The sequence below is a fragment of the Rhincodon typus genome, chromosome 15 (genome assembly GCF_021869965.1).
Source record: "Rhincodon typus isolate 14 chromosome 15, sRhiTyp1.1, whole genome shotgun sequence".
NCBI lineage: Eukaryota > Metazoa > Chordata > Chondrichthyes > Orectolobiformes > Rhincodontidae > Rhincodon > Rhincodon typus.
This window is the reverse complement of record NC_063346.1, coordinates 47,035,520-47,057,950: the sequence shown is the minus strand read 5'-3', so window position 1 is coordinate 47,057,950 and position 22,431 is coordinate 47,035,520. Positions and strand designations below refer to the sequence as shown.

Below are 22,431 nucleotides of genomic sequence, written 5' to 3'. Positions count from 1 at the left end.
GTGGCAGATGGAGTTTAATTTAGATAAATGAATGGTGCTACATTTTGGAAAGGCAAATCAGGGCGGCACTTATACACTTAATGGTAAAGTCCTGGGCGTGTTGCTGAACAAAGAGACCTTGGAGTGTTGGTTCATAGGTCCTTGAAAGTGGAGTCATATGTAAATGGAATCGTGAAGGCAGCGTTTGTTACACTTGCCTTTATTGGTCAGTGCATTGAGTACAGGAGTTGGGAGGTCATGTTGCAGCTGTACAGGATATTGGTTAGGCCACTTTGGAATACCACGTTCAATTCTGGTCTCCCTCCTATAGGAAGGATGTTGTGAAACTAGAAAGGGCTCAGAAAAGATTTGAAGATGTTGCCTTGGAGGGTTTGAGCTATAGGGAGAGACTGAATAGGCTGGGGCTATTTTCCCTAGAGCATCAGAAGCTGAGGGGTGACCTTATATGAGGGGCATGGACAGGGTAAATAGGCAAGATTTTTTCCCCAGGGTGTGGGAGTCCAAAACTACAGGCCATAGGTTTAAGGTAAGAAAAGAAAGATATAAAAGGGACCTGAAGGGTAACATTTTCACGTACAGGGTGGTGCGTATATGGAATGAGCTGCCAGAGGAAATGGAGGCTGGGACAGCTACAACCTTTAAAAAGGCATCCAGATGGGTATATAAATAGGCAGGGTTTAGAGGGATATGGGGAAAATGATAGCAAATGGGACTAGATTTATAGGATATCTGGTTGGCATGGATGAGTTGGACAAAGGGTCTGTTTCTGTGCTTATATCTCTATGACACTTTGTAAAGGGGTCTCATTATACCTAACCTCATAGTCAGATTAATTCCTTCTCATACAATATACAAATAATATTACTGTCACTGTTTTCCAATGTCTGCTTTTGGATTTTAACTTCATTACAAATTAGTTACAAGGATTTTAATTGATCTGCTTATACAATTGAAATATTTGCATGCTACTTGATTAATTGTTATTTCATTTTATTTGAAAAACTAAGTTGTATGAACACTTACTCCTTTGTCAATGACACCATTAACGAGGTACCTTCAAAGTGAATTCCATTATTAGTGTATCCAAGAGAACCTGCAGTTCCAAAATTCTGGAAAACAAAAAAAAATCCATTTAATATCAGTACTTCTAGTAAAACCTTTTCAAAGTCTGCTTCTTTCAAAGGTAGAGTGGCTGCATTACAAAGTATAATTTATTTTGCCAAATAAAAGAGTTTCTCTTTATTGGTCTCTTCCAGAGTTTGGATGCACATTCATAATAACACGCACTACTAAGAAAAAAAAAGTTATTCCTTCAAATTCCCAGTTGTGTTGGTGGGTAAAGTGTATGTTTATGCACACTGTAACAGAACAGAAAGGTTCCAGACTGAGATTAGTTGACATCAATAATTTCTGCTGGATATGCACAGATGTGGAAGGCAGGTAAAGGCAGAGCTATATTTGGCTATAATAAATCGCAGAGCTTCACAATTGAAATATTTTAAATTTAAATATCAAACACATATCCGTACCCATCAACTGTATAGAATCACATATTTCAATGCTGTTACGGGATTACAATCTACTTATCCAAGTCTTGAAATTTCCCAACTGTTTCAGCGTCCAGGCTCTTTTTTTTTTGAGGCAAAGTGCTTGTCAAATTTCTATAACCCTTTGTTTGGTATAATTTTAAGTTTAAAATTACGTGCTCTGGTCATTGATTCTTCCACCCAAGGAAATATTTTTTTCTGTAATTACCTTTATAAAATCCTGTTATAATTTCAAGCTATTTGAAATGCTATATGCAAAAGCAAAATACTGCAGATGATGGAAATCTAAAATAAAAACAAAAACTGCTGGAAATACCCAGTGGCTCTGCACAAATGATGGTTTAAGGCAAAAAACAAAAACTTTGGGCCAAAATCTGGGGACCCAGGATAAAATGTGATCACTTCTTACAGGTGCTGAAATTTCCTGTCAATGAAGCTGAACTGCTGATTGATGATAAAAGTCCAGTTTTGATTCCAATCGACCTGGATTCAAGTTGCTGAGGATTGGTCACAATCCACTACTTCGGCCTTCACTAAACAGACAGAAATACTGACATTTGAATAGTCTATTAAATCTTCAAAGAAGAAAGAGACTTCAGGAGTACAGACTAAAGCTTCTCAGTTGTCTTCTTTACTCACTGACTTCTGGGTCACCTGATTTCCAGAAAAACATCAGTAGCTTACATTACACATTACACATTTTGACAGCAATAATAGGGCCCCTCTCATGCACAGTCGTAGTATCCCTGCCCCTGCACCAGAGGTGCCTGGGTTCAAGCCCCACCTGCTTCAGAGGTAATGTAATAATGTCTCTGAATATGTCGATTAGAAAATAGGTTAATAAAAAAAATTGACTGCAATAATCAGCAGGTAGGTCACAACCCACACAGTGCTGAACACAATTCCGAGAAATCACATGATACATTTCAATCCAAGAAATACCTAAATAACTTCATCTTTCCCAGTTTCTTCAACATATCCATATTTGGAGACTATGCAATGTGCATCCCAACCCTGCATGGAACTGTCACCCAACAACTATTTTGCAGGATTGGCTAATCAGTGGCTGGAGGGTGCATTTGCCACCTAACGCAGCATGGGTGATCTCCACAGTGAGGGTACACTGGGAACCCAACCAGTTGCAATGGGAGATGTTGTTTCCAAAACAGCGAGAGGTAGAAAGTGAGTGCGGCATTAGATGCATGCATCCTCTGAAGACCAAGTATTAAAAGTTAGATTATAAAGCAGGCATAACTACTACCTGTGTTTGTGGTGGAACAACTCCTCTACCAGAGGCCTGATGTTGTAGCTATTCCTCAATGGTAAAGACAGGTACAGACAGGGTCATAAGGTGTCTAGTGGATGAGGTGCGACACCGTCCTTTACCTGCCAGGCAGTCTCATTTAACCAGTTGCAGCGTGCAGACCGTAGACTAAAAAGATCTAGTTTGGGTAGGAAGACACATTAATTACCTCAATTAACTACCTATTACTTGCAGACAAGTTGTCCCCCTACCTTGATGCAGCCTTCCTGAAGATGTTGAGGTTGATGCTGCCAACAAACTAGTTGGCAGTAGGAAATTACAGTCCTTGACACCTGACCCTCCTTCCAAATGGTCTCAAACATCTAGCCCAATGTTTCCAGTCATTGATCTAGCACTTTCTTTGAATAATCCAGAGTGCAATTTAGGTTTATACTATCTACAGTTACACACTTTATTTTCAGATGTCTTAGATTTCCTTAGGAAATATTCCCTTCGCAGCTATACTGAAAATGCACTTCTGATTTCTGGGATTCAGCTGAAGCTATTGCCTATCCATCAACTTGCTCATAATTCCAACAAACTTCCTTAGTTTGCAAAATCTCTCGTTGTTACCAACAAACTTTACCATCATGTTCCTGGGCCAATGCCCAAATCATGAACATAGATTGCAACACGAAATCTGAGTGCATACAACTAAGGGATAGCATCACAGTAAACCAAAAAAATACATCTATTCTAATGTTTCACCAAATCATCCCTCTTCATAAACTTTCAGAGCAAGTTTCTTATGTGGCACCTTATCTATTCTTTCCGAAAATCCATATGTGTACCATAGGTCACATTCCCTTTATTTTAGTCCCTTCACAAAAACACTGCTGACTATTTTTGATTTGCCTTGTCTTTCGGTATTACAAATTTCAGATTCGCAGTGGTAAATGAGAACAGAGTAAATGGTTTATTATTTCATTGTGCAGCTATTTCCTCTTTCTTCAGTAGAACTGTAACATTTTCAATGGTTCAGCTCTTGGGCACAATTTCCATTTTAAAAGAATTTTGGGAAAATTATGCCTAATGTTCTGTTATTTCTGCCAAACAAATACTGCAGGTTGCAATTCTAATTACTGTCTTTCACATGGAGCATGACATCAAGGTCCAGAATGCCGTCTAAGGAGCATGCGAAAGATCCCACAAGCGAGCAATTCTGTTCATTGTACATCAATGGTGTTTGGTGTTATCAAATGGAGAACATGAATTTGGGTTTCACTTCAGCACACTAGCTGTGGTGGAATGGTTAAAAAATGGATTTGATTTATTGGGACCTCCCCACACAGCTGTAGATCCTGCTAACCATGTTTAATAATGTGATGGTGGTGCAGTATTAAAAATAGTTGCCTTCCAAGTAAATGACCTGGGTTCAACCATCAGGTATCACGTTTTAGGGTCCTGTGGCAGTGGTGAGGAGGTCTAAGTTCATGTTCCACCTTAGAATGTTATGACTTCCCCTGTGGTCATTACTTTTCCAAACTCAGGTTGATTTAAAAAAAAAATGTTGAGACACATTTAAACCATAGCACAGCTGAATTTGGAATTGTGTTTGTAATGTTTGTTCCACGAAAAAGAATTGCGAAACCAAATGCACCAGCATCCTCTTTAACTAAATGGCATTCAGGAATGCAAGAGTTCTACTTTTTGTCCGCACCCTAATTTAGTCCTCAAACAACATCACCAGAACAAACTATCTGGTCATTATTTCTTAGCTAGTTGTGGGGCTTTTGAGAATGTAAACTGGCCTCCGCATTTCCTACACAACAGAAGTTATTATATTTCAAGTTATTTTGTTTGCCGTTTCACACATTGGGCTGTCCTACTGCAAGTTTTCTTCCTTTCTTCTCTACGTCAAATTCATGGATACAAACTCTAAAGAGGGTGATGCAGGACCAGAGGGAATACGTGTGCACAAATTGAAGGTGACAGGGCAGGTTAAGAAAGTGGTTGTTAAGGCAGGTGAGATCCTTAGCTTTATAACTCGAGGCAGAGAGTACAAAAGAAAGGGAATGCTGGTGAACCATTGTTAAGTACTGCTTTGGGCACTGCAGTTTAGGAAGGATATGAAGGCGTTAGAGATGATGCAGAAAAGATTTACACGAACAAATCATAGGATGAAAGACTTCAGTCACATAGAAAGCGCAACAAAGCTGGAATCATTCTTCTTAAAAAATTAAAGACTATCAAGAGATTTTACACTAGGGCTCAAAATCATGAAGCGTCTGGACAGAGTTGATAGGGAGAAACTGTTTCAATTGGTAGAAGGTCAAGAACCAGAGAACATAGATTTAAGGCAAGTGTCAAAAAGAAAGTGGAGGAAACATGACAAAAAATTATTTTTTGTTTTATTCAACGAAAAGCACTTTGAGAGAATTTGGTTGGGGTAGATTCAATCTTAGCTTTCAGAAGGTAATGAATAATTACCTGAAGAGAAAGGAATTGAAGGGTTATGGAGAAAAAAACTGGGAAGCAGGACTTACTGATTTCCTCTTGCATAAAGCTGGCATGGACAGACTGGGCCAAATTGCCTCCTTCCCTACCATTGTGATGTTTGCACTTCAGTAATATTAATCTTTATTTGAAAAGTAACTATTTCAGTCGGAAGTCCTCTCTAAGATTAGCTCTTCTGTAGCCTCCTAACAGACTCCTGCAACCTTGCAACACATTGCAAAATGGCAACTACACAAACCATGTCGCTATTTGAAATAATGTGCAAAACGTTTTCCATTTTCCTGTCACGGGCATCCACACTATGTAGTAGCAAGAACTGGACCAATTAATCTCCCCCTATCTCAAAGAAGATCAAAATAAAACTAGTTCACCATGAATAGTTGATCAGTTTGGCCCTGGGAAGTTAATGTTCATGAAAAGTATAAGTAGTACTAAGTGGTATATGGAATTATAATGTGTACAAATCATCTTAAAACTTAAACCTTTCTACCTGATCAGATAGTGTTGGAGAATCTTGTGCCTTTGAATTCTTGGGTGAGACCTTGGACCCTCGCCGGTGACGCTGGCGCACAATGTATTCATAAGTGCTGAGTCGGTTCCACACTGTCACAAGAAAAAAATTCCTGACAATGCATGATCATCATTTTTATATTTAATCCCAAACATTGCATCTAGAGAGGTGATTAATTCTTCTAAAATGTATCTTTCACATTAGTGGTGGCTTTGGAAATTACTTAAAATCCCGATTCATATGTAAATAAGAATCACCCGGCTGTGATCTGAAAAATATATGTAAAATGTGCTGAAAACTCTTGACATCTTTCCAAAATAATGAAACAAAATCTTCCTTTTATAGAAACCATTGCTAGACACTACGTAAGTAAAGAACATTGTTGAAATTTATCCTGGTAAATGCTAAAGTGCACTTTGTTTCTGGGTGATATGTTAGAGGCTTCAGATGTCTGTACTACTTTTAGAATGGCAATTTTTAAAGCTTAATATTTCACTCAACAAGCAAACTGTTCTTCCCTGTAAAGCACATCATTATATTGAACCTTCCAAAGGTTCAAATGATTTCTTCTGCAGCAATATTATATGAACATTTCAGTTCCAGACAATTTTTCAAATTAGTGCTGGCCAGAGGAAGTCTGGCTTGCTTGCAACTTATATCAGGAAAACACTGGCATTCAGTCCACAATTTCAGATCCATTAATGGACCGAAAACCATGAGCAGCATATCTGTGATATGAGGGGTATCAGCTTGGCTTAGTTGGAGCATTTTGACTTCTAATTCAGAAAGACTGGGTGTTCCAACCTCACACCAAGACTAGAGCATGTAATTTCAGCTGGCTCTCCAGAACAGTGGTCACAGTGACTTTTGCACTGTATGTCACATTCAGGTCATGTCTGCTTGCAGTGGACACAATTGATTTCATAACACTAATCAAAGAGGTTTTCAGCCTCTGTTACAAAACTTGCATGTTTGGGGATGTCAGAATTTAGATCAGTCAGAGTGCTTTCTATGGTTGAACTATCAACATCCACCTCTAATGTTTTCATATGAAAAAAGCAATTATCATCACAGAACCATTCCCTGGAATGAGATGCCGTCAGCAGAGAAATTACAAAAGAAAACTGTAGGACGAATTCCTGCTTTAAACGGATTATTGTAACATTTCTGGTTAGATAGGATTATTCTGCCCCCCTGTGGCAAAATGTTTAGTTTCAATATTTTGTCTCTTTTCTGCAGCCTGCCAGATTAGACACCTATTTAGTTAATTTTTGCAACTGTGTGGCACTGAAATTTTATCAAGCCTAACATTCAAAATAAGTATTCAGAAATTCTTCAACGTCTAATTTAAAGCTTAAAAAAAGTTAATCATTTTAGTAAAAACCGAAAGAATTGCGGATGCTGTAATTCAGGAACAAAAACAAAGTTGCCAGAAAAACTCAGGAAGTCTGGCAGCATCCGTGAAGAAAAGAATCAGAGTTAATGTTTCGGGTGCAGTGACCCTTCCTCAGAATCATTTTAGCAATGCAGTATAGAAGTGGCGAATCTTTTTGATAAATTGAGTACACTTAACATCTTGTATGCTACTTACAGAGGTAGATATGGAAGCACAGGAGTTGACCCAAAAGTGTCACCGAAATCAGACCTAGAAGAACAGTCATCGCAGACACGAGAAGAATGACAGTAGCATTTGTACGAACAGGAGCATGAGGCAGAAATGCAAACCAGATATTTGTATCATTTATAGCTGTTAAAATAAAAACAATTTAAAACACTTCATTAATCGAATTTGTACTCCACTATAATTCTCTTGCAACATACTTGCTTCTTCATAGTTGCAGGTCTCATCACAAAAAATGAGGACCAGAAGACCACAAGTTTCCCAGATTATCCACCACCACTTTTACAGGCAAGGTCTTAAAGCAGTTGTTGAATCTCAAGTATGTTATTATGATTTTATGGTGGGACAGTTGACGAGCAGTGGAGGACTTTCAAAGCAATCTTTCAAAGTGCTCAGCAAAAGTATATTCCAATGAGAAGGAAGGACTGTAAGAAAAGGGGTAATCTGCCATGGGTGTCTAAAGAAATAAGGGAGGCTATCAAATTGAAAGAGAAGGCATACAAAGTGGCCAAAAACAGCATGAAACTAGAAGATTGGGAAAACTTTAAAGGTCAACAGAAAGCCACAAAAAGTGCTATAAGGAAAAGTAAGATAGAACATGAGAAAAAACTAGCACAGAATATAAAGACAGATAGGAAAAGTTTCTATAAATATATAAAACGAAAAAGAGTGGCTAAAGTAAACGTTGGCCCTTTAGAGCATGAGAAGGGGAATTTAGTTATGGGATATGATGAAATGGCCGAGGCATTGAACAGGTATTTTGTATCGGTCTTCACAGTGGAGGACACGAATAACATGCCAGTAATAGACAAAGAGACGAAGGTAGGTGAGGACCTGGAAACAATCATAATTACGGAAGAGGTAGTGTTGGGCAAGCTAATGGAGCTAAGGATTGATAAATCTCCTGGCCCTGATGGAATGCATCCCAGGGTACTAAAAGAGATGGCGGGAGAAATAGCAGGTGCGCTGGCGGTAATTTTCCAAAATTCGCTGGACTCTGGGGCAGTCCCAGCAGATCGGAAAACAGCAAATGTGACGCCACTGTTTAAAAAGGGAAGTAGACAAAAGATGGGGAATTATAGACCAGTTAGCTTAACCTCTGTAGTGGGGAAGATGCTCGAGTCTATTATCAAGGAAGAAATAGCAAGGCATCTTGATAGAAATTGTCCCGTTGGGCAGACACAGCATGGGTTCATGAAGGGCAGGTCATGCTTGACAAATCTTTTGGAATTCTATGAAGACATTACGAGCGAGGTGGACAATGGGGACCCAGTGGATGTGGTGTACCTAGACTTCCAAAAGGCCTTCGACAAGGTGCCGCACAAGAGGCTACTGCATAAGATAAGGATGCACGGCATTAAGGGTAAGGTATTAGCATGGATAGAGGATTGGTTGACTAACAGGAAGCAAAAAGAGTGGGGATAAATGAGTGCTATTCTAGCTGGCAGTCAGTGACTAGTGGTGTGCCTCAGGGATCGGTGTTGGGACCGCAATTATTTACAATTTATATGGATGATTTGGAGCTGGGGACCATGTGTAGGGTGTCAAAGTTTGCAGATGACACTAAGATGAGTGGCAAAGCAAAGTGTGCAGAGGACTGTGAAACTTTGCAGAGGAACATAGATACATTGAGTGAGTGGGCAAAGGTCTGGCAGATGGAATACAATGTAAATAAATGTGAAGTCGTACATTTTGGTAGGAGTAATAGTAAAAAGGATTATTACTTGAATGGTAAAAAGTTGCAGCGTGCTGCTATGCAGAGGGACTGGGTGTCCTTGTGCATGAATCACTGAAGGTAGGTCTGCAGGTACAACAAGTAATTAGGAAGGCAAATGGAATTTTGTCCTTCATTGCTAAAGGGATTGAAATAAAAAGCAGAGAGGTTATGTTGCAGCTGTACAAGGTGCTGGTGAGGCCACACCTGGAGTACTGTGTGCAGTTTTGGTCTCCTTACTTGAGAAAGGATGTACTGGCACTGGAGGGGGTGCAAAGAAGGTTCACTAGGTTGATTCCGGAGTTGAGGGGGTTGGCTTATGAGGAGAGACCGAGTAGATTGGGATTATATTCACTGGAATTCAGAAGACTGAGGGGGGATCTTATAGAAACATATAAAATTATGAAGGGAATAGATAAGATAGAAGTAGAGAGGATGTTTCCACTGGCAGGTGAAGCTAGGACAAGAGGGCATAGCCTCAAAGATTAGAGGGAGCAGATTTAGGACTGAACTGAGAAGGAATTTCTTCACCCAGAGGATTGTTAATCTATGGAATTCCTTGCCCAGTGAAGTAGTTGATGCTACTTCAGTAAACGCTTTTAAAAAAAAGGTAGATTTTTTTTGAACAATAAAGGAATTAAGGGATACGGTGAGAACGTGGGTAAGTGGATCTGAGTCCACGAAAGGATCAGCCATGATCTTATTGAATGGCGGAGCAGGCGCGAAGGGCCAGACAGCCTACTCCTGCTCCTCGTTCTTATGTTCTTATGTTCTTAATGTTTCTTTTGAAATATCTAGTATTTTTCTTGCTGATAGAACTATTATTTGTCTCTTTTGCATTCACTTCTATTTTGATACCTATAGTTATCTCTGTACTTTTCTGTAAGACCAATCTTGTAAAGACTTCATTATCTTCTAATTTCTATCATACATTTAAAGGAATGAAGGGGTGCATCTCCATTATAGGTGATAATCGAAATTAAATAAATAGGCTTTTTAAAAAAAAGTACAATAATGAATGTGGTAAACTAAATTGAGTCTTCACTTGAGCAGCTACAAGTTTGTTTACACAGATTGCAAATGTGTTTTTTTAGTTTTACTCTAACAGCAAATAACAGTAAGCCTGTTCTTATAAATTATAACTATACATCAAATTGATTGCTAACTAAAGATATGACAATATAATATTTACACATCCAAGCATGGGGTAGGGGGTAGCATATTGACTTGGCTAGAAGATTGGCAGTTTTCAGACTGGCAGGACATCATGATTGATGTGCCACAGGGGTCAATGGCAGGGCCTCAACCCTTCACAATTTATAGAAATGACTGGATGGATGGATTGATAGAATAATAACTACATTTACTGATGACTATGTTTAAAGATAGAAAAGTGAATTGTAAACATGACGTAAGAAACCTACAAAGGGATACAGATAGGTTAAGTGACTGGGCAAAGATCTGGCAAATGAAGTAGGGTGAGAAAGTGGGAAATTGTCCATTTTGACAGAATGGTTATACAAGAAGCATATTATCAAAATGGTGAGAAGTTGCAAAGCTCTGAGATGCTCAGAGATCTGGATGTCCTAGTGCATGAATCACAGCAAGCTAGTTTACAGTTACAGAAAGTAATCAGGAAAGCTAATAGAATGTTATGGTTTATTGTGAAGAGAACTGAATGCAAGAACAGGGAGGTTATGCTTCAGTTATACACCGCATTGGTGCGAATGCATCTGGCGTACGGTGTATAGTGCTGGTCACTGAGGGATGTTAATGCATTGGAAGCAGTTCAGAGAAGGTTTCCTAGATTAATACCTGAAATGAGCAGATTGTCTTAAAAGGAAAGGCTAGACAGGCCAGGCCTGTATCCTCTTGAATTTAGAAGAATCAGAGGTGACTTAATTGAAACATATCAGATTTAGAGGGGATTTGACCGGGTGGATTTTGAAAGGATGTTGATCCTTGTGAGGGAATCTGGAGCTGGGCATCATGGTTTAAAAATCAGGGGTCACCCATTTAAAACAGAGACGGAAACATTTTTTTCGCTCAGAAGGTTCAGTGTCTTTGGAATTCCCTCCCTTAAAAAAGCAGTGAATGTGGCATCTTGAAATATTTTTAAGGCTGGATCTTGAGTACCAAAGAAATAAAAGATTATTGGGAGTATGCAGGAATGGACAGCTGAGGTTAAAACTAGATCAGCCATGGTCTTATTGAATGGTGAAGCTGCTTAAGGGCTGAGTGGCCTACTCTTGTTTCTTTGTAAGCAGAGAGTAAACATAAATGGGCCTTTTTCAGGTTGGCATGTACAATAAATGAATGGTGTGCCACAGGAATCAGTGCTGGGGCCTCAGCTTTCTACAATTTAAATGATCTAGAAAAAGTTCAGCACTGCAAAGAAACTAGGTGAAGGTAATATTTCTACATAACCTCAACGTAAATTAAAAGATCATTTCAAATTGCTTAATTCAAATGAAGTTACATGTTGCTGTATTCAAACACAGAATATCCAATTCTAAAGGAAATTTATTTATGTGACTTGGACGAAGGAACAAAGTTATAGTAGCTAAATACAAAAATGCAGAGAAAAACAGGAGCAGGAGTAGGCCGTTTGGGCTGTTTGGCTGTTTGAGCCTGCTCTGCCATTCAATATGATCATTTGGCTGATCATCCAACTCAATACCTTGATCCTGCTTTCTCCCCATAATCTTTGATTCCTTTAGTCATAAGAACTACATCAACTCCTTCTCAAAACATTGAATGTTTTGGCCTCAACTGCTTTTTGTGGCACAGGCTCACCACTCTGAAGAAATTCCTTCTTAACTCAGTCCTAAATGGCCTACCCTGTATCCTTGAGCTGTGACACCCGGTGCTGAACTCCCCATTCATCAGGAACATGTACTTACACTGTCTACTCCTGTTAGAATTTTATCAGTCTTTACGAGATCCCTCATTCTTCTGAATTCCAGTGAATATAGTCCTAACTGATCCAGTCTCTCTCCATATGTCAGTCCTATCATCCCAGGAATTTATAACTAGAACATCCTTCAATCGGGCAAGGAGACCAAAACTGCACACGACACTCCAGGTGTAAGACTGCATTTTGCAGAGTTGCAGCAAAACATCATTGCTCCTGCACTCGAATCTATGACAGCCAACATACCATTTGCCTTCTTCACCTACATGCTCCCTTTCAGCAACTAACACACAAGGATACCCAGGTCTCTTTGCTGTGGGTCAACAACAGCAGCAGAACACCAACACAACCTGCAACCTCATGGCCCAGCATATCCCCCACTCAACCACTGCCATCAAGTCAGGAGATCAATCCTGGTTCAATGGAGAATGCAAGAGGGCATGCCAGGAACAGCAACAGGAATACCTGGTGCCAACCTGGTGAAGCTACCAAATAGGTCTATTTGAGTGCCAAACAGCATATGCCAAGTGATAGACAGAGTTAAGTGATCCCACCACACCAACAAATCATATCCAAGCTCTGCAGTCCTGTCACATCCAGGTGTAAATGGGGGTGTCAATTTGCACCACACAAATGCCAGGCAATGATAATTGCATCACCAACCCTTGACATTCAACGGTGTTACCATCACTGGATCTCCTACTAGCAACATCCTTGAGGTTACCATTGATCAGAAATTCAACTGGACTTGCCACATATACATAGTGGCTACAAGAGCAGGTCAGAGGCTGGGAACACTGCAGTCAGTAACTCACCCCTTGGTTCCCAAAGCCTCCCAAACACCATCTACAAGGCACAAGTCAAGATTGTGATGGAATAGTCCCCACTTGCCCAGATGGGTGCAGCTCCAACAACATTCATGATGCTTGACACCATCCAGGCCAAAGGCAGCAGATACACGGGAGCATCGCTACCTGCAAGGAACCCCCCCACCAAACCTCTCACCATCCTGACTCGGAAATATATCACCATTCCTTTCATCGTTGCTCGGTCAAAATCCTGGAATTCCTTCTGTTAAGGGCATTATGGGTCCACCTACAATTGATGTACAGCAGTTCAAGGAGGCAGCCCACCACCACCTTCTCAAAAGCAACCAGCATCAGGCAATAAATGCTGGCCAGCCAGCCAGCAATGCCCACATCCCAAAAAATAAACAAACAGTCTTTGAAGTCTTTAAAGGCAGAGATGAATAATTTCTCGTCAACCAAGGCAATGAAAGATTATAAGGGGTTAGAGGTATGTGGATCTGAGCGTATAATCAGATCAGCCATGATCTTATTAAATGGTGGAACAGGTTTGATAGGCTGAATGACCTATTTTTGCTCTTTGTTCGAATGTGCCTGAGGTGATACATCCCACTCTGACATTCCATAAGCAAAGGCAAAGAATACACAAGGTATCCAGCCCGCTGCAGTTAACTCAAAGTCATATTTTGTTCAAAATACTAAATGATCTAGAAAAAGTTCAGCACTGCAAAGAAACTAGTGAAGGTAATATTTCTACATAACCTCAACGTAAATTAAAAGATCATTTCAAATTGCTTAATTCAAATGAAGCTACAGGTTGCTGTATTCAAACGTCGAATATCCAATTCTAAAGGAAAGTATTACACAACTATAATTTTCTAAGAAATTCCCAACATAAGAGCACCTTTAAAACCTGACTTATTTTACCTTCCTTATGAATGTACACCAGTGTAAATGTTGGTGGAGCTGCCAACAACACAATTAGGGATGGGGTAGTCGAAGTTTTAAAATCAATTCCATGATTTTTAAATATTGCATTTCAATCAATGCCACTTGCTGTCCACACAAACACTCTAAAAGATGTTGGAATTCAGGTAAAAAGCTGGCAAGTTCTTACCAGCACACTCAATAGAAAAACACAAAAAACAAAATCAGTCAAAAACGGAAATTGCTGGAGAAACTCAGCAGGTCTGCTCGCATCTGTGGAGACAAAGTATTTCGAGTCCAGTGACACTTCTTTGGAACTGAATGATAAGATAGTGATACCCACAGCAAAGTAATATATTTATTCAAAATTTTTCAAGAAACCTCAAATGAATTAAATTCTGCTTTTGTTCAGATAAATGCATATTAACAATAGCGATATTAAAATGTAATCCTGTATATACTAATACTTGTACGGAGCATTAGTCACAGATCACATCTAAAATTAAAAGCCCAAAGGTAAACTTACTTTCAAATTTCTGGTTGGTGCGAAGCATATTTGGATCAACAAAGAATGCAATGAGCACATAGGATGCAATACAGACAACCACCAGGATGCCAATGACAGCAGAAATAACACAATTCAGGAAATGCCTAGGTTAGAAAACAGAAAATTAAACTCATTTCTGTATAGTATGAAATACCTGGAACATTTTAGAGCTGTACAAAAATTCCATTAACTCCACCAGCCACTAAAACAAGTTAATAATAGTGCTCCAATGTCAAAAGGCTACAGAATGAACTAAACAGGAAAAATTTTTTTATTCACTTGTGGGACTTAGGCATCTCTGGTTCAGCCAGCATTTATTGCCCATCCCTAACTGCCCTTGAGAAGGTGGTGGTGAGCTGCCTTCATATGCTATACACAGACCCATAATGCATTAGGCAGGGAATTCCAGGATTTTGACCCAATCACAGTGAAGGAACAATGATACATTTCCAGTCAATCTCATCACAGACTTGGAGGGAACTTGCAGTAGTGGTGTTCTCACGTATCTGCTGCCCTTATCCTTCTAGACGGAAAAGACTGTGGGCTTGGAAAGTGCTGTCTAAGGATCTTTAGAAAATCTCAGCAATGCATCTTGTAGATAGTATACACTGCAGCTACCAAGTGCCGGTGGCGAAGGGAGTGGATGCAGTGCCATTCAAGTAGGCTGCTTTGGCGTGAATGGTGTCAAGCTTCTTGAGTGTTGTTGGAGCTACACCCATCCAGACAAGTGGGGAGTATTCATTATCATAGAATCCCTACAGTGTGGAAACAGGCCCTTCGGCCCAACAAGTCCACAATCGACCCACAGAGCATCCCACCCAGACCCACGCCCCACAACCCATCTAAGCTACACATCCCGGAACACTGCGGGCAATTTAGCATGGCCAATCCACCTAGCCTGCACACCTTTGGACTATACTCCTGACTTGTGCCTTCTACATAAATCGACAGTCATTGCAAAGTCAGGATGTGAGTTATTCACTGCAATATTCCTAGCCTGCTCTTGAAGCCACTCTATTTATGTGGTGAGTCCAGGTCAGTTTTTGGCCAGCGGCAACCCCCAGGATGTTGACAATGGGGGTTTCAGTGAGGGTAACACCATTGAATGTCAAGGGGTGGTGGGTAAAATGTCTCTGAATGGAAATGGCCATTGCCCGGTGCAAATGTTACTTAAACATAATGCATTAAGGATAACTGTGCATTTTCACTAAATATTGAGAAACATGAGATTTTACAGCAATAATACATACATATATACATACATACATATAAAAAAATCACTCAGGTTTAGATATTGAGTTCCTGACTGTTTTTGGGAGCCTTCAAGGTAGAAACTACCTTCAGAAGATGAAAACAACATTATCTATATGGTCTAATTATTAAAAGGTAAGTATGCCCATGTTCCATCAGTGAATAAAAAAAAATTGTACTTAACGTTGTGCCAAAACCCTTTTTAGTGGCAGTTTGAAATTTCAGTCAGCAGATCTCTTTAGTGAAATGCTAACATTCAGGACTCCATAAAATGATATAGCTTCTATTACTTGAATTGAAAATGTGTAGAGGGTTCTATTTTTTGTGGAAATCTGTGTCTATAATAGCGATTTTGAAAACAAAAAATAATTTGCAGCATTTTTTAATCAAATACTTGCTTTCCACAATATTTTCGTGTTATGAGGAATACAATATGCTGCAAAATTTGTATTTCTATGTACAGCTCAGATTTATGGCCTCAATGGCAAATATGCTGAATAAAACTATTGAAATTTACTACAGTTTCCAGCAGATTTCTGAACTGATTTCACATAAAATTTATTGAAATGTTCAATTAATGGAAATGTAAAATATTTTTCACCACGTCAAGAAGAGCGAGAGGCACAGCATGGTTCTGGCCCCAAAAGAATTAGCAGAACTTCAGTGAGACTGCGACCATAAAGTCTAGAGATGCTGTGAACAGAGGTCTTGGACAGATAGAACAGACTCCAACTAGAGACTTCAGGCAAAATCGTGAGCTGAACAGGTGGTTTTGGTCTGGATTGATTGCTAGGAAGGTTAACAAAGTCAGAAAAGTTGGATCTGGTTTACAGGAAGAAACAGCATATGGAAAATCAGGGCAAACATCATCAGTGTGTCAATGCTGAAATGGAGGAAGACAGGAAGTGAGCAACAAAGCATGACAACTGTCACTGAATTCTTATCTACTTCATTTCACAAAACCATTACCAACTAGGAACTTCAGGTTTACAGCTCAAGTGGTGCCCAATGGGTCAAGAAAACTTCAGAACAAAGCTGACAATCATTTGTCAGTTTTTAATGTATTTATCAATACAGTGCCTGAAAAGTTCACCTGAGAAGTTACTTCTACAAAAAAAGTATGTTTGTCTTCCATTAGAGACCAAAATAACATGTACATAAGGGCGTACTTAATATTGCCACTACCATTATTTCATAAAAATGGGAACACAATAGAACCTCATTCCACCTCTTGTGGCCCAACATCTTCAGTGTGAGCAAATTCATATACTTCGTCAGCAAGAGATATTTTCAAAAACTTTAATGATCCTGCCCAAGTTTAAAACCTTCAATTTCAGCTTAAATATGACCTTCCAGAGCACCTGTTGAAATTATTTTTATTTCCTAATCATTTTATTAGCTTTTCTTATTCATTTTGAGATTTATTATTATTTTTGAGAATGCGTGGGATGAAGAACTTACTTTCCAGATAACAAATACAAGTGGGACAAGGACAGGAAGGACTAATTATTGAATGAAGTAAATCAGGATGCAAGGCAAGCAGCAGGAAATGAATTGACCAATTAAGGTACTATGCTAAACTGTACTCGTCAGCACTCCCAGCAGTAACTGGAAAATTGGGTGGGCTGTGAAAGAGACGTATTGAATTTGATGCCTGAAAGTTCTAACATCATTCAAAGATCTGCAACAAAAGCAATAAGTCTGATCTGTTATCACAATATATGTACAGACAGATGACTGGACTTAATTGTTCCAAAAACAAAATATTGTGCATGCTGGAAATTTGAAATAAGAAAAGAAAATGACAAAGATGGTCTGGCAGCATTCCTAGAGACAGAGAAAGAGTTAACATATCAGGTCCTTGCCTTACTTTGGAATTTCCTGATAACAATACGCAAAATCTGCCATTTTTTTGTTTTCCAGTTCTATTCAGTGATGAAATGGACATCTGTAAAGAGCAAGCATGTCCAACTGATAGCTTGCCACCACCAAGGAGTTCCAGCTGGCTCATTCGAAAATTCTACAAGGAGCTGGTCCTCTGATCAGAGGCTGGTTCTTTGCCACAGGTTTGTCACTAGCAAACCTATCAGCAGCCAATATGGGACAAATCCAGCCTGCGATTGAAGGAGCAGTGAGACTATGAAACGCAAGTGACTTTGTACAGCCCAAGGCCTGCAGCTGCAACAGCGAGTCTCTGAAAGTGGGATGAGGAGGGTTTGAGAGAGATTAACTGGCTTGGGGAGAAGGAGTGAAAGAGCCAAGCTGCTGCTTTGATAGGAGGTGGGGACTGGACACGTTTGAGCATCTTATGGAATGAGAGTCAGTCTATTGCTGGAGATGGGGAAATAAGAAACAGGCTACTGCAGCTTTTTTTGTTAGGGTGGGGGGTGAAGAATACCTCACAAAGCAGGGTAGAAGAGGAGGAGAAAAGTCCAGGCTGAAAGGCAGCCCACTTTCATGCGAATCTCACAAAGGTCAGCTCAGGGTGTAATCCACCAGAGGTGAATGAAAGTTAGTGTTATTTAAACCCAACTCCTTAGTTTGGTCCTGATCTCCACGAATTCCTCTGGTGATCAGAATTTGAGGCCTAGCTTTTGTTTCTCTCTGGCTCAGCCTCTTAACTAAAATAAAAGGTTTTAATAGCTACCTCTGCTGCTTCATAATTTTTAAAATGGTAATTATCATTAATTGGTCATTTAAAATGATCAACTTATTGCTTTGGGGACTTTCGCCCCCCTGAAGTACAAGTTCACGGTTGTGGTCAAACTTATCTTTCTGAGTTGCTAAATCTGCTCCTGACAGAGTACTGCACTCATGGACATTTTTCTGGTGAAACACTAAACTGAGGTACCACCTGCCCTTGCAGGTTGAAGTAAAAGAATCCACAACACTATCATGGAGAGGAGCAGAGCAGTTACCCCAGTATCTTGACATGTACTTATTCTCAATTAGCATCTCACAAACAGATTATTGAATCATAGAGTCATACAGCATGGAAACAGACCCTTCAGTCCAACCAGTCCATACCAAACATAATCCCAAACTAAACTTGTCCCACCAGCCTGTTCCTGGCCCATATTCCTCCAAACCTTTCCTGTTCATGTATCTATCCAAATGTCTTTTAAATGTTGTAATGGTACCCGCATTGTCCACTTGCTCAGGAAGTTCATTCCATATACAAACCACCCTTTGTATAAAAAAAAATTTGCCTCTCATGTCTTTTTAAATCTCTCCCCTCACCTTAAAAATGTGCCCCCTAGTCTTGAAATCCCCCATCCTAGGGAAAAGGCAACTACCATTAACTCTACCTATACCTCTCATTTATTTTATAATCTTCTATCAGGTTGCCTCTCAACCTCCTGCACGTCAGTGAGAAAAGTCCCAATCTATCCAGCCTTTCTTTATAACTCAAACCTTCCATACCCGGTATATCTCTTCTGAACCCTCTCCAGCTTGATAACATCCTTCCTATAACTGGGCGACCAGAACTGGACACAGTATTCCAGAAGAGGCCTCACCAATGTCCTGTACAACGTCAGCATGACTTCCCAACCCCTTTACTCAAAGGACAGAGCAATGAAGGCAAGCGTGCCAAACGCCTTTTAGCCACCCTGTCTATGTGACGCAAACTTCAAAGAATTATGAACCTGCACCCCTAGATTCCTTTGTTCTGCAACACAAGGCCCTAGCTTTAATTAGATAAGCCCTGCCCCTTGTTTGTTGTTCCCTCACATTTATCCAGATTGATCTCCATCTGCCATTTTTCAGCCCATTGACCCATTTGATCAAGATCCTTTTGTAATCTTAGAAAACCTTCATCACTGTCTACTTCTGTCCAATTTTGGTGTCATCTGCAAACTTACTAATCATGCCATCTATATTCTCAACCCAATCGTTTATACAAACGATTAACAAAAGAGGACCCAGAACCGATCCCTGTGGATCATCGCTAGGCACAGGCCTCCAGTCTGAAAAGCAACCCTGCAGTGACACACTCTGTCTCCACCCATTAAACTAATTATGTATCCAATTGGCAAGCTCTGAATGCCACATGACCTAACTTTACTGATTAGTCTACCATGCAGAACCTTGTCAAAGACTTTACTAAAATCCAAATAAACAACTCTGGCAATTACCACCACATCATTCATGGGAGTTTGATCTGTGTAAATTATTTTTGCTACATGAGAACAGTGACTACATCTAAATGGCTGTAAAGCAGCTTAGGAAATCGTGTGATTGTCAAACACTTTCTAAATGCAAGTTTTTTTGAAAAGAAACTCTTAATACTTAAAGTAAAATTCATGTGCAGTTTAATCTTGGGAACAAGGTAGTAACTTCTATACATATGTCAGGAATGATGGCATTGTGGATGTGTTCTGACAGAAAAAACAAAGACCCGGACTAATGAATTGGGTAACGAGTTCAAATCCCATCATGGGAACAAGGGAATTTTAAATTCAGTTGATTAAAAAATCTGGAAAGAGAAACTAGTTTTAGCAATAGCCCTCTCCTTCAGAGAATGAAATCTGTCATCCTCATGTGGTCTAGCTGATATGTGATTAACTATTCTCCGAAATATTCTCCAAGCCAATCACTGAAAAGCAATTAGGGATGAACAATAAATACGGCTCTGCCAGCAATGCCTACCTCCCATGATAAATGAAACAAAAGCACATTGTTTAATGAAATATTTGTAATACAGTTCTATAACAGTTCAATTAATCTATTCCAGATGAATTTTAAAACTATCACATTAAAGCATTGTATTATTGCATAAATGTACAACACAAAAATAATCAGACTTACCAGTAATTCCTGCCCCCTACGCAATTGTTGAGCCATTTACAGTGATGATCAAATGCTGCTACACATTTGTTACACTGACTGCAGTGCTTGGACTTCAAACCTCTGTGAAAAAAGAATAATGCAAAAAAAATTATGTCCAGTTCTCAGATTTTGAAAATAAGCATTTCTGGAATTTTTCCAAAGAAAGGCCATTAGCATTCCATTAAACTGCTAAAATATAAGCAAAGTCAACAGTTTGCCAGATGGTTCAGCTGGCTGGTGCCAGAAGCAATGCCCGGAGTAGATTCAGGACCTGCTTCCTTGCCCTATCCTTTGCAAAGATTGTGGTGTAGAAGCTTCAGGCAGAGAATACAAGAATATTATTTCACAGTTTTCCCACTTCACAAAACAAAAGGACAGATCTCACAACCTGATTTCCTTTTGCTGCCCTAGCATAGGGTTCATGTAATAGCTATTCCTTTCACTGTTGTTAATTGCTTTAGTTCTGTTTATTTATATTTTAGTTGAATATTTTAAAAATTCTTGCCTTTAGTCTTCTATGTACCTCATTCAACTAAATTTCTCAACTATTAAAATTTGCAGCTATCAATACACTCATCAGGAGTGATTAATTGGTGTGCATTAAAGGGCCAGCAAGGTTTATCCTGACCAAGACCAACTAGTATCTTTGTCCACACTAGGGACAGCAGGAAAAAAAAAGGGAACACTGACACTTGAATGCATTCAACAGATTGAAATTATAAAGGCAGCAAGTGGCAAAACCAGTGGATTGTGACTTGGGGAACCTGTCAACTGTTACAATGTTAGTAGATCAGAAATCAGCCTATACAGTTAATCAAGCATCTACATGTAATCACTGCAGGAAGCAACTGCACAAACCTTACTTGGTTAATTTATCAGTATTTAGAAAACCTGAGTCACAGGGAGACAGTTTGATTCATCAAATTACAATAAATAACAGACCACTTCTGAAGCAATATGGGGGAAGGGGGGGGCAAGAGGTTGGCAACTGTGGTGGGGGCTTGGAGAGGACATTAGAAAATGCAAACTGAATATCTTTTACCTTCCCAACACACAGTGATTTGAGAGAGATTCTACAATTTGTAGAAATAATCAAAAACGTTTTCATGTTTACTTTATACCTTTAAATGTGATGTATAATTGTACTCAAATCTTTAACAAACAGCTTTTGTATTGTTTGTATGATGGAAAAGACCACTGAGGATCCAGCCTGACTGCTCTATACCCTCTTTAACAAGAGTTAATGAGTGACTATCAGAAGTAGGACTTAGTTGTCTTCTTCTTAACCAACAGTTGCCAAGGCCATTCGTGCACCCCCGCTGATATCACATATCTAACATCAAAACTAGAATCTTCCTATTCTGTGCTCAAGTGTGAAAATGGTTACAAAAATTAAAACTGTACTAATTTTTATTTTTTGGTCTGGAATTCCAGTCATTTCCTTTCCAAAGATGATTCACTGTGGCAGTTATTTGGTTTTTGCTTTGACCGCATATTTAAATTGGGCTTAGTCTGATGGTACACTGGCTGGAAGGGTCAACATGAAATCAGTTTGGCTCAACTCAATTATGCTTGCAATGGATCGTATAGAACATCAGTTCCTACTGCAGTCAATAAATAAATAATACATTATTCTGTCTGACAGAATATCATTTTGGATACTTACACATCAACATCACAAAGATAGCAGTGATGATTTTCAATAACATGTTTACGTTTGCTGCGGTCAAACACTGGAATTGGCTTATTATAGTGCTTGGCTCGAACATTCTTATCAGCTGGGTCAATGCTGGCTGAAGTCAAATGAACAATCAGGTTGCAAATGAACATAACACCGAGCCACTGAGGAGTGTTAAGGTTAAACAGTTTTCAATGTTATGGATAGTGATACTAAAGTTTCATTATAAAGCATCACATATAAATTTGGAACAAATAAATGAGACTTATCAAAGATGATGAAGTGAACACTATTAATCTTAACTCATAAAATAGAGTATTGAATA

At 39.3% G+C, this 22,431-nt stretch overlaps 1 protein-coding gene across 4 annotated transcripts in view; it reads right to left on the bottom strand.

Moving 5' to 3' along the window:
* Positions 1-22,431, bottom strand: part of zdhhc1 (zinc finger DHHC-type containing 1) — a 254,802-nt gene that overhangs the window by 12,068 nt on the left and 220,303 nt on the right. For all 4 annotated transcript variants that reach the window (XM_048606034.1, XM_048606035.1, XM_020533915.2 and 1 more), the window contains exons 3-8: positions 22,095-22,270; positions 20,408-20,509; positions 14,327-14,451; positions 7,410-7,565; positions 5,798-5,910; positions 1,024-1,109 (exon numbers count right to left, since the gene is read on the bottom strand). In XM_048606034.1, coding sequence (XP_048461991.1) covers positions 1,024-1,109; positions 5,798-5,910; positions 7,410-7,565; positions 14,327-14,451; positions 20,408-20,509; positions 22,095-22,270 — 758 coding nt within the window. The remainder of the gene's footprint in view (positions 1-1,023; positions 1,110-5,797; positions 5,911-7,409; positions 7,566-14,326; positions 14,452-20,407; positions 20,510-22,094; positions 22,271-22,431) is intronic.